General features: G+C 33.1%; 1 protein-coding gene across 2 annotated transcripts; it reads left to right on the top strand.

The window, feature by feature from the left end:
* The first annotated feature begins 5,215 nt into the window (after positions 1-5,215).
* LOC109174283 (DEAD-box ATP-dependent RNA helicase 56) lies at positions 5,216-10,792 on the top strand. Of its 2 annotated transcripts, XM_019323527.1 has the most exons (12): positions 5,216-5,383; positions 5,534-5,660; positions 6,050-6,150; positions 7,113-7,285; positions 7,384-7,615; positions 7,716-7,834; positions 8,405-8,461; positions 8,554-8,738; positions 8,977-9,121; positions 9,209-9,292; positions 9,374-9,437; positions 10,368-10,792. In XM_019323527.1, exons 2-12 carry the CDS (start codon positions 5,545-5,547, stop codon positions 10,376-10,378), a joined length of 1,287 nt encoding a protein of 428 aa, XP_019179072.1. In that variant the 5' UTR covers positions 5,216-5,383; positions 5,534-5,544; the 3' UTR covers positions 10,379-10,792. The 2 variants fall into 2 exon arrangements, with proteins under 2 accessions (XP_019179072.1, XP_019179073.1); XM_019323528.1 differs by lacking the exon at positions 5,216-5,383 and having other exon boundaries at positions 7,007-7,285.
* Positions 10,793-11,159: the final 367 nt, after the last annotated feature.

The raw sequence follows: 11,159 nt of genomic DNA on the forward strand, positions 1-11,159 counted from the left end.
ATTATATATAGTATAGAAGTATAGATTATGAATTTTGTTCAATCAATTTAGTTCTTTATTATTTTTAAGTACCCTTTTATCCAATTTGTTAACTTTCCGCCTTACTTCAATTGTCCTTTCGAAGACTTTTTTTTAAATGTCATTCATGTTTTCAGTTCAGAAGATTTGAGAGGAGTTTTTAGATCATTCATGGATTAATTTCTCCAATGAATAAGCTCTAACTTTTGCTTATATATTGCCGACTATTCTAGATATTACATAAGTTACATTTCTCTCCGGTTTCTTTTCATTTTTTCGTCCTATAAGTTGCAGCGATTTTTTACTTTCATTTTTCTTGATTTGCTTTTGCTTTTCTTTCTGCCTTCTCATTTAGTTTTATACATAGATTTGTATGAATTTTTTTGGTCGGTACTTTAATTACAACATGTCGCTTCATTATGTTATAGGTATGATGGATATTGTTTGAACCGTTTCTCTGCAAATGTTTTGCTTCATTTCATGGTTTTATTTGGTGTTTTTCTTTTGTATGAATCCATTCTGTCTCCACCTCTACTTTCAACAGCTAAATGAATTTGATGCTCTAATGTTTTTACACTATCTTAGATAGAATGTTTCTTTGCACACATCAATTACTGGGTTTGCTTGATTGTGAGGTATTAATTAATTTATAATATTAAATTTAACCATTTTTTCATGTCTAAATTCTAATACATTTGCACTTATTTTCTTCCCACTTTTTCTTTTTTTAACAATATAAGTCTCTCTTTTGAATGGATGCTAACTTGAAATCTTTTTGTTTTATTTGTCATTTCTCATTGTTTCCTGTTGTGTTCGATCAAATATCATGGATTTATGAACTTTGCAAAAATAATAATAATAATAATAATAATAATAATAATAATAATTATTATTATTATTATTATTATTATTATTATGACACAATTTAATTCTTCCATTATAAATGCACATTTGCGATATGTAAAAAAATTATTCTAAATAATTTCACTCTATTTGTTCATAAATAAATTGGATACACATGATTTTTTTTTTTTTTTTTTTTTGTATTTATCAATATCAATGTCCAATGGATAATTAACATTAAATGTTGGTATCATAAATCAAATTTAAACAAACATAATGGTTATTATCAAATGTTAATTGTTATCTTTTTGTTAGTAAGCAAATTAGAATACAATGCACAACACGACCATTTAGGTTGTCCATGATGAGTGATTGTATTTATTGTCGGCCAAATAAAAGCGCATTCAGTATGAACCTCTTGCATTTAGTTGTCGTAGGGTAAAGTTGTACTTTTCTCAAACAAAATGTCACCCATTTTGAAAGCATTGTACACCAGCCCTAATAACAAATATAATAATTTACGTTGATGTGTTAGAACTTACAACACTACAGTTACTTTTACTTTTCTTGTTATTTATACTTATTGAAAAGATATGTGTAGACGTAACGTAACAAATGAATTTATACTTTAAAAGTCCAAGGGAAAATGTATCATTTTACGAATGATTTATTGTCCGATGGATGCCCACCATGTAATTTACAATTGTATTTTTATGTAAGCTTGAAATCCTTATTCCCTATATTGACGTTCTTACACTCAAGAATGTAAGAAATCATAATTCCGCGGCTATGGGCCATAGCAAACTTCACTCCTTGCACCTTCCGAATTACCTTTACATTTCTCTTGGAAATGCGAACTGCCCAATTTGTCTTCTACTTTCGAAAGATAATTTCCGTGGCCCTCGCCTTAGTTCTAGTCATTTAGTCCAAATTACTAGTCATTCATTCCACACAAATAGTTACTATCTCAAATAGTCATTGCATCTCCGGCTTCAATTCTTGCAGCTAAAGTCTAGTACATGGTACTCACTCCGAACAATCTTTGTCCACAGCCATTCGGCATCTACCACTTGGGCTTCTAGATTTGCTTCCCTTTCATTACTAAGCCCAATCCGACTGAAATCTTCTATTGTAACAATGATTTTATTATCGATTACATTTTCCTTGACCCCATCACCGTTGATAGTAGCCATTCCATAAAACTGAACTGCAACCGTTTGAGAAAATGCTTCCAAAGGCTTGCTTAGATAATCGTACATGCTAGTGTCTTTTAGGCATTCAACCATGTCCCTAGCACTTTCCTTGTCGTCGGCGTTATCTAGATAAGCAATGAATTCCACTAACTTGACAATACTAATCTTGTTGATCATCTCTGCGGTCACAATGAAACATGAGACAACCATTAATGCTAGAAAATGATATGAGAATATGAACAGTTGTGAGATTTCTTGAAGGGTTTTAAGACTACTCAAAATGCCTAGATTGCAGAAGTGTTCGAGGAGTGACAACGAAATAATATATGAATGAGGGATTTGCATTGGAAAGATAACCATACTTATTTAATAAGTTATGATGAAAATGGTAAGATTATAAGGCGTTTTAGGAGAGGGTTGTCAACTTTGATGTGATAATTGAAAGACTTGGGTTTGATTTTTTGACAAATGAAAAGGGGGTATTTTAGTAGTTTGTTCTCTTACAATGTATAATTTTTGGTGGGCCTAGAGGAGAGAGAAAAGAAGGCAAATTTGTGCGTTATGTGCACATCTCACGCCCAACCGGACACGTTAATCTTTGTTTTTAGATTTTGTTTTTGTTTTTGTTCCTCTTCCCTCTTTTTTCTCTTTCCTAGTTGTACCGACAAAAATCACATAAAATTTGCTACTAATAAGGTTGCTCTTAAATACACTCTGTACAATGTGCCATATGAAAATTCAACTTCCCACTTATATACAATAATCCAAAGTGCAACCATGATTATATTATTGAATAGATTAATTACATTTACTCAATGTCTTCAACTAGTTGAGACTTTTGAAAGATATTTTTCTTCTTCCGATGTCTTTTTCCAAAGTCACGTCTTTACTTCCGAGAGCAAGACTTTTTCTTTCCATTTTGAACCTTACTATATGAGCCTTGTTATTTCCTTACAGCAGGACTGAAACCGCTTCTTCCGATAACCTTATTTTTTTTTTTTTTTAATGTTTTTAATTTATAAAAGAGCTAATTTCATTTTTTGTCCTATATTTATAGGGGGCAATCCGCTTTTATTAGTCCTTTTTCAGAAAATTCTCATTTGGTCATAGTATTATTGTGGAGTGATCTTGGTCATCCATCAACAAAATTATTGAAATTTCGTAAAATACAAGGATATTTTGGTCTTCAATTATGATTTTTTAAATAAAATTAAAATAAAAATATAACGGGTCAACCTACTTTGTATTAAAAAAGATTGAAATATCCTTGTATTTAATGACATTTCAACGATTTTATTGACGGAGGACAAAAAATGATCATGACACAATAATACTAGGATCAAATGAGGATGTTTAAAAAAAAGGGACTAAAAGTGGACTATCACCTATAAATTTAGGACCAAAAATAAATTAACTCTTTATAAAATTATAAAATAAAAAATGATTTAATTCCATTTTTGGTCCTAGATTTATAGGTGTCAATCCACTTTAAATAATATTTTTTAATTATTATAACATCCACTTTTGGTCATAGTATTATTGTAGTATGACCATTTTTGGTCATTTATCAACAAAAGAGTTTAAATATCGTTAAATACAATGACATTTCGATATTCAATTATGGATATTTTCAAAAAAATAAACATATAAAATATAGCCGTTCAACCTACTTTGTATAAAAAAGATTGAAATATCTTTATATTTAAAGACATTTTAACGATTTTTGTTGAATGGGGACTATAAATGACCATGATACAATAATACTAGAACTAAATGGTGATGTTCTAATAGAAAACGACTATAAGTAAACTGTCACCTATAAATCTAGAACAAAAAATTATCTGTCGGGTCAGAATATGGGCCCTTAGGGTTGGAGATTCAACCTTTTGGGACAAGAACAAAAAATTGAATTAACTCAATAAAAAATTAAAGATGAGATTAAAATGATGAGTTAATTCCAGCAATGGTCCTCCGACTATATTGATTTTCCAAAAGAGTAAATACCTAAAATGGTCCCTCGACTATAGCTAAATTCACAAATTGGTCATCGGCTTTCAATTTCAACCAATTAAGTCCTTAACTTTGTAATTTTGACACGATTTGGTCCTCCATCTATTTGACCATTTGTTGACCGTGATCGACGATCTCCAGAAGAACCTTCAGCTCTCGTCAGAGCACGTGGAGGCCTCCAGGATGACGTTGCACCGGTTCGGAAACACGTCGTCTTCTTCGCTCTGGTACGAACTCAACTATATTGAATCCAAAGGGAGGATGAAGAAAGGCGACCGGATTTGGTAAATTGCTTTCGGCAGTGGATTCAAATGTAACAGTGCAGTCTGGAAATACAACCGGAACCTTAAAAACCCGACGATGGACCATGAAATTACATATATATCTTCAAAAATCACAGTCAACAAACAGTCAAATAAACAGAGGACTAAATTGTGTTAAAATTGCAAAGTTAAGGACTTAATTGGTTGAAATTGAAAGCTGAGGACCAATTTGTGAATTTAGCTATAGTCGAGGGACCATTTTGGGTATTTACTCTTTTCAAAATTAGTTCTCGACTTTTAATTTGGACACTTTACGTCCCTTGACTTTCATTTTTTTTCCAATTGAGGTCCTTTCGTTATATTACGGTAAATTAGACTTTAAATGAAAGGGTAAAGTAGTCATTTCATCTGCCTAATGTATAATTCTTCGTATTTCTCCCTTGTATGCACGACTTCGGACATCAGATTCGCTTAATTGCTTAATCCCTAAATCCACTCGGAGAACAAAATTCCATTAGGGATTAAGCAATTAAGTGAATCTGATGCGTGAAGTCGCGTATATAAGGAAAAAATACGAAGAATTATACATTATGCAGATGAAATGACTACTTTACTTTTTCATTTAAAATCTATTTTACCGTAATCTGACGAAAGGACCTCAATTGAAAAGAAATTAAAAATCAAGGGATGTAAAGTGTCCAAATTAAAAATCAGAAATTAATTCTGAAAAATCAATATAGTCGGAAGACCATTTCTGGAATTAACTCTTAAAATGATTAAAATGATTTAAATTGAAAGAGGCGGTGAGTATCTTCACATGAGTTTCGGAACTCTTCCCGGGACAAAATCGTCAAACTAGTTCTTTCGTCTTCCCTTTTTAATCCGCGTCTCTGATTCACAAAACCCTATCGCTATCTCCCCCACATCTCTCTCTCTCTCTAAATTTTCGTTTTTCTTTTCGATTAGCCTAACGTTTTCTCTGCAGAACTCAAACCCTAACGCCTAACTAACACGAATCCCTTCCAAAATCCTACTCTCTCATATAGATTCTACAAGGTAAGCGGATGAAAGTCAAGGCTTTTGCTTTGAGATCATATCTGTGTTCAAATTTGTGTTCTTGGATAAGATAATGACTTGAATAAGGTTCGTTTCAGTCGTTTTACGTCTAATTATTCTTCTGCTTCGATCTGTGTTTTGGGTGTACAGAAGAAGCAGTAATGGGAGAAAACAAGGAGAATGATGCTTACGAGGAGGAGCTTCTCGACTACGAGGAAGAGGACGAAAAAGCCCCCGATTCCGTCGGAGCTAAAGTCAACGGCGAGTCCGTTAAGAAGTGAGCTTCACTCTGACATCTCTTTGTTTATCTTATGACTTTCTTTGTATTGAATACAGTCTTTTTTTTTTTTTTTTTTTTTTTTTTTTTTGGTTGTAATTTTAATACTCTGTATCCTTATATAAAATTCCTATTTTTCTTACTTTCTGTCAATATACTATTTGGGGTTTTACATGCTTCTTACTTGGAAAAGTGTGTTGGGCGTTCCAACATTTTTATACTGTAGCTGTTTGAATGTTTGGAATTTTTCTGCAATTGATTTTTAAACTATTACTTCTTTCTTGTCATGTTAAATTTTGCCTGCTACAGTTACTTTTTGGAAATAAAAAAATTCTTTAATGTTGAAACAGTACTGACTCTGTTCTTTTGCTTTTCTTCTTAATTTCCAGGGGTTATGTTGGAATTCATAGTTCCGGTTTCAGAGACTTTCTTCTCAAGCCAGAGCTACTGCGAGCTATTGTGGATTCAGGGTTTGAGCATCCCTCCGAAGGCAAGTCCAACTAACATCTAGGATTTTCAGTGTTTAGTTCGGAATTATGTTATACATTAATTAATTGTAGAATAATGGTTGTCATACTGTTGTATTTTAAAGGCACAATGTTCTGGTGTTGGCCTGCTTTAGTCAGTAACCTCTTTTTCTTCGCCTTGAGTGTCTTATTGAGCATAAATTGTTCCCTTCTCCTTCTAGTTTCAATATGTAACTTATAGTGTACAGTCTATACCACAGAGTTGTAGTTTCTGTGGATTGACAATGAAAACTGTATAGCTTCTTTAAAGTCACTGTTAAGCAATAAATTAATTGGATAATATTATTATTAATTTTTTAAAGGTATCACTTGGGGAGTACTGTTGTTTCCTGAAAAATGCCATTTTGATGCTTCTGAATTGGTGAATCTATCAGAAAATTGTTTTTAAGGTGTTACAATGGGAAATAAGGTTCTCAATTCTACTTACCCTTTTTAAAATCTAGGTGTTTAAAATAGCAATGTCAATGAACTACTCCTGCCTTTTCTTTGTTTGTTTGTTTGTTTTTTTCCTGATTGATATGTTCTTGGTTTGGTAGAGAGAAATCACTTGTGATTTGGAACATTGTTGAGCATTTTCCATTATATTATTTTTGTGTATGTATTATTACCTGATATCTTAGTAAGTTTTATCCTTATGTTGTTAAGTGTGCAAATTTTTTCTTTCCATATGCTTTTCTTGAATGTTTTTGTAGTTTGATTATGTTTGATATTCACTTATGGAGTATTTCATATTGCTTAAATACTTTATGTACTTTAGTTATTGAATTCTTCTTTACCACAATTCTTTTTTTTTTTTTTTTTTTTTTTTTGTATTTCCAGGTAAATAGTTATTATCAGTACTATTTTGGAGAACTACAATGGTAAACTTTTTTAACTGAAACTGAGATACGCTTCCTCCTTGGCTCCAATGTGTATGGTTCTCCAGTTCAACATGAATGTATTCCACAAGCTATTCTGGGTATGGATGTAATTTGCCAAGCAAAATCTGGAATGGGCAAAACTGCAGTTTTTGTCCTCTCAACCTTGCAACAGATTGAACCTGTTGCTGGTCAAGTTGCTGCCCTTGTTCTTTGTCATACAAGGGAATTGGCTTACCAGGCATGTATCTGTAGTTTTAATTACATTGTCTTCTTAAGGTTAAGATTTGTTTTTTATTTAATGCTAAAAACTGTGTCATTTATGTGCTTCTTTTCCAGATCTGTCATGAATTTGAGAGGTTCAGCACATATTTGCCAGATATTAAGGTGGCTGTTTTCTATGGTGGTGTCAATATCAAAATTCACAAGGATCTACTGAAGAATGAATGCCCTCACATTGTTGTTGGAACACCTGGAAGGATACTTGCATTAGCAAGAGAAAATAATCTTTCTTTGAGAAATGTGAGGCATTTTATACTGGATGAATGTGATAAGATGCTTGAATCACTTGGTATGTTGTTAGATTGGTTCCTGTTCTTACATTTGGTGTTAGAATTCTTCTAAAAGGATATGTTATAATTTTTGTAATTCTGTCTAACATGTTTTTTCAGACATGAGGAGAGATGTCCAAGAAATTTTCAAGATGACTCCTCACGACAAGCAGGTTATGATGTTCTCTGCAACTCTCAGCAAGGAGATCCGTCCTGTTTGCAAGAAGTTTATGCAAGATGTAATGTCCTGTGGCAAATTCTACTTGAATTCAGAAGTCTACTATTTTTTCCATAATTTCAGCTTTGTGCAGGCTATATTGGGTCAATTTTATCAATCTTACTTCAACACTGTCCAACATGGATTGGTTTTAGGGGTTTGAGAAAAAAGCTCGGTTAACTTATGCTGGAATAGTTAGTATCTGCTGCTAAACTTGTTCAGTAGCTGTATGCCCTTAGTCTTTTTCCCCATATGTCTTATTTTCACTTTTCATTTTATGGAATAAAGGAGATTGTAGAGTACGAGTGTGGAGGCTTGTGGGAGAGGCTTGGGTGAGGGTAATTGTGGCACTAGGTGGAATATGATATTTGATGTTGAACGTCATTCCTGGGGTCTTTGTCAGCTGTGTGGTAAATATGAGCTACAAGCCTACAATGGAAATAGTTGGCCTTATAATAAGGTCCCTGCCAGGCGTAGTCCCACTGTTGGAATGGACCTTGTTCTTGGGATGTTACAATCGATCATTTCCTGCTCATTGTGTTTGCTTCATGAAGCTCCTAATATGCTTTACTATGACGTTTATTCTTTTCAGCCAATGGAAATTTATGTGGATGACGAGGCCAAATTAACTCTTCATGGACTTGTTCAGGTAGTTATCTGTTGCATATTTATTTATTTATTTATTATTTTTTATTTTTAGATTTAATGTTGTGCTTTTCTTGACACCTTTGTATTTTTCAGCACTACATCAAATTGACTGAAATGGAGAAAAATCGGAAACTGAATGACTTGCTTGATGCTCTGGACTTTAATCAAGTTGTTATCTTTGTCAAAAGTGTGAATAGGGCTGCTGAGCTAAACAAGTTACTTGTTGAATGTAATTTTCCATCAATCTGCATCCACTCTGGCATGTCTCAGGAAGAGAGGTTAGTATAACTTCATCAGCCTTAACATTATGTTAACATCTCTTCTGCTATACATGTATTCTTTCTAGCATTTGTATTGTATTCATGTAATTTGACTAATTGTGAATTAACTCCCAAAAGTTTCTTGGTAACCATATGATCCAAGCAGAGTGGAAGCACAATTTTATTTGTTTTATTTGGGGGCGCGAGGGATAGTTGTTTATTTCATGTTATTAACTAAGCTGTATTTTTCTTGAAGACTGACACGTTACAAGGGTTTCAAGGAGGGGCACAAGAGAATTCTTGTTGCTACTGATTTGGTTGGCAGGGGCATTGATATTGAACGGGTTAACATTGTCATTAACTATGACATGCCCGACTCTGCTGACACTTACCTTCACAGGGTATATCATATCTTCTAAAAGCTGTTATGAATTTTTATTTACTCTACATCTAGGTCCTCCTAACCGCCTTCCTTCATAAAATGATAGGTGGGTCGAGCTGGTCGGTTTGGCACTAAGGGTCTTGCTATAACTTTTGTTTCATCATCATCAGATTCAGATGTACTGAATCAGGTTTGTAGACTGAAGTTTACTAAATGCAGGCTGTCCATAGATTTCAATATTCTGAAATACATAGCTGCTTACTGATTGTAGGTTCAGGAAAGGTTCGAAGTTGATATCAAAGAGCTACCTGAGCAGATCGATACTTCTACTTATAGTATGTTCTCCTACACTTCGCTTTTTAGGCTACTTAAATTTCTTTTGTCCTTAACAACATAATACCTCGTGCTTTCTTTCTGTCATTTAAAACAAGTTGTGAACAAAAATATAGCCTCTAAAGTTCAGGGATTCAATGATTATGTGTGTTGGATGACTACGTTGAAAGATAGTACACAATAATTTTATACTCTCACTGTCCCATTTTGTGTTTGGTTCGGTTAACGGATTAACGGGGCTTGACTGAAGTTATTTTTAATTCAATTTTTCATAATGTTAAGTTTAGTATTAATATATAAAGTTTCTATATGTAGAAACTGCATTAAAATTACTATTGAACACAAAATTTAATTAAAAGATGATAAGCAGAGAAGAATTAATTGGTTTGACCAATGAATAGTAAAAATGACAGGTAAAATGGGTTAGAGTATTTGTTTGTTGTGTCCTTGTAACTTTGCGCTTCACTCTCTGATATATCAACGATGGGCAAACATAATAAGCCCGTCGCTTTAGGTGGGAGGTTATAAAAAATAAGTTTGATCCTAACCCCCCTCAAGATGCAATTGTGAAAGAATCTGATACTGAGTAATATGTGCTTTACTACTGTACCTTTGCGCTTCACTATTTGATATGTCAAAGATGGTTGGACATAATAAGCTGGGACTTTAGGTGGGAGGCCATAAGTTTGATCCCAACCCCCATGTAAAAAAAAATCAAAACAATTTTCTTATTTGTTTTGTGTCCTTTTTTGTTTAATCAATGTACACCTTCATTATAGTATCATTCCCAATTGGTTGTTTGTGGTTCTAGAATGTCAAAACTCTTGAGTGCCCTGATTCTGTTTGAATTCCTTTTTATTGTCTGAGTTTCACAAGTCTGATTGTAATCTTTTCTTTATGGTTCTAAGTTCATTTTAAACTGATTTTTGCAGTGCCATCGTAATGAAATGGGGCGCAGTTGCCTTCAAGAATTGTGAGTGATGAGCAAATAGTTTGCAAGGAGAGAAGTAATTCCTGGCTCGCGTGTTTTCATCTATATGCTATCGAATGTTTTGTACCATTTATGAAGACGTAGTGTTTACCTGCCTACCACATCATCGCATAGATCTAGGTTTATATTCCTGACTAGCTTTACCTGACATTATATTTATCAGTTTTCTAGATGTCAGCTAAATATTTTGGGTAATAGATTTTTTTGAGGTCAGTACCAAATAGATTGTTGGTGATGTAATATGTATGGTTCAAAGTAGACGACCTAACTGAGTCTTAAGAGCTTTTTAAATTTAGGCAAGATGTTGGACTTCTGGTGTTGCTGAGATTTCTATATTTGCCTTCTGCATTAGCTTTTCTGTTGTAATTGAATGGCACAGACAGTAGGACGAGGGTGTTATATGGGAAGGTTTTGTATTGTTTTTTGCAAGTCTAGTTTGAAGCTTTTGCAACCTTTAAAAGCTGTGGATTTTGAGTGGTTTATGAAAGGACTAAAGTAAGTATTTATAAAGTCAGGACAGAAAAATAAATTAACTCGTTAGAATAAAGAGGTGTAGAGAAGATGGTAAGTTAAATATTTTAACTTTCATTTTTTGGCCTAAATTTATAGTTAATTACCAAAAAGTTCCTTGATTATAACAAAATTATCAATTTGGTCCATGACTATTTTTTTAGACTAATTAAGTCCTTCAACTTTAAAATGTTTAACCAATTTGGTCCTCCATTAGTTTTGC

Source organism: Ipomoea nil, unplaced genomic scaffold (assembly GCF_001879475.1).
Source record: "Ipomoea nil cultivar Tokyo-kokei standard unplaced genomic scaffold, Asagao_1.1 scaffold0579, whole genome shotgun sequence".
NCBI lineage: Eukaryota > Viridiplantae > Streptophyta > Magnoliopsida > Solanales > Convolvulaceae > Ipomoea > Ipomoea nil.

Excerpts from the sequence above, each read along its gene's own strand:
- LOC109174283 (XM_019323527.1), top strand. The coding sequence starts at position 5,545 with ATGGGAGAAAACAAGGAGAATGATGCTTACGAGGAGGAGCTTCTCGAC. Across the intron at positions 5,661-6,049 it reads AACGGCGAGTCCGTTAAGAA|GGGTTATGTTGGAATTCATA; the intron begins GTGAGCTTCACT and ends CTTAATTTCCAG. Across the intron at positions 7,616-7,715 it reads TAAGATGCTTGAATCACTTG|ACATGAGGAGAGATGTCCAA; the intron begins GTATGTTGTTAG and ends ATGTTTTTTCAG.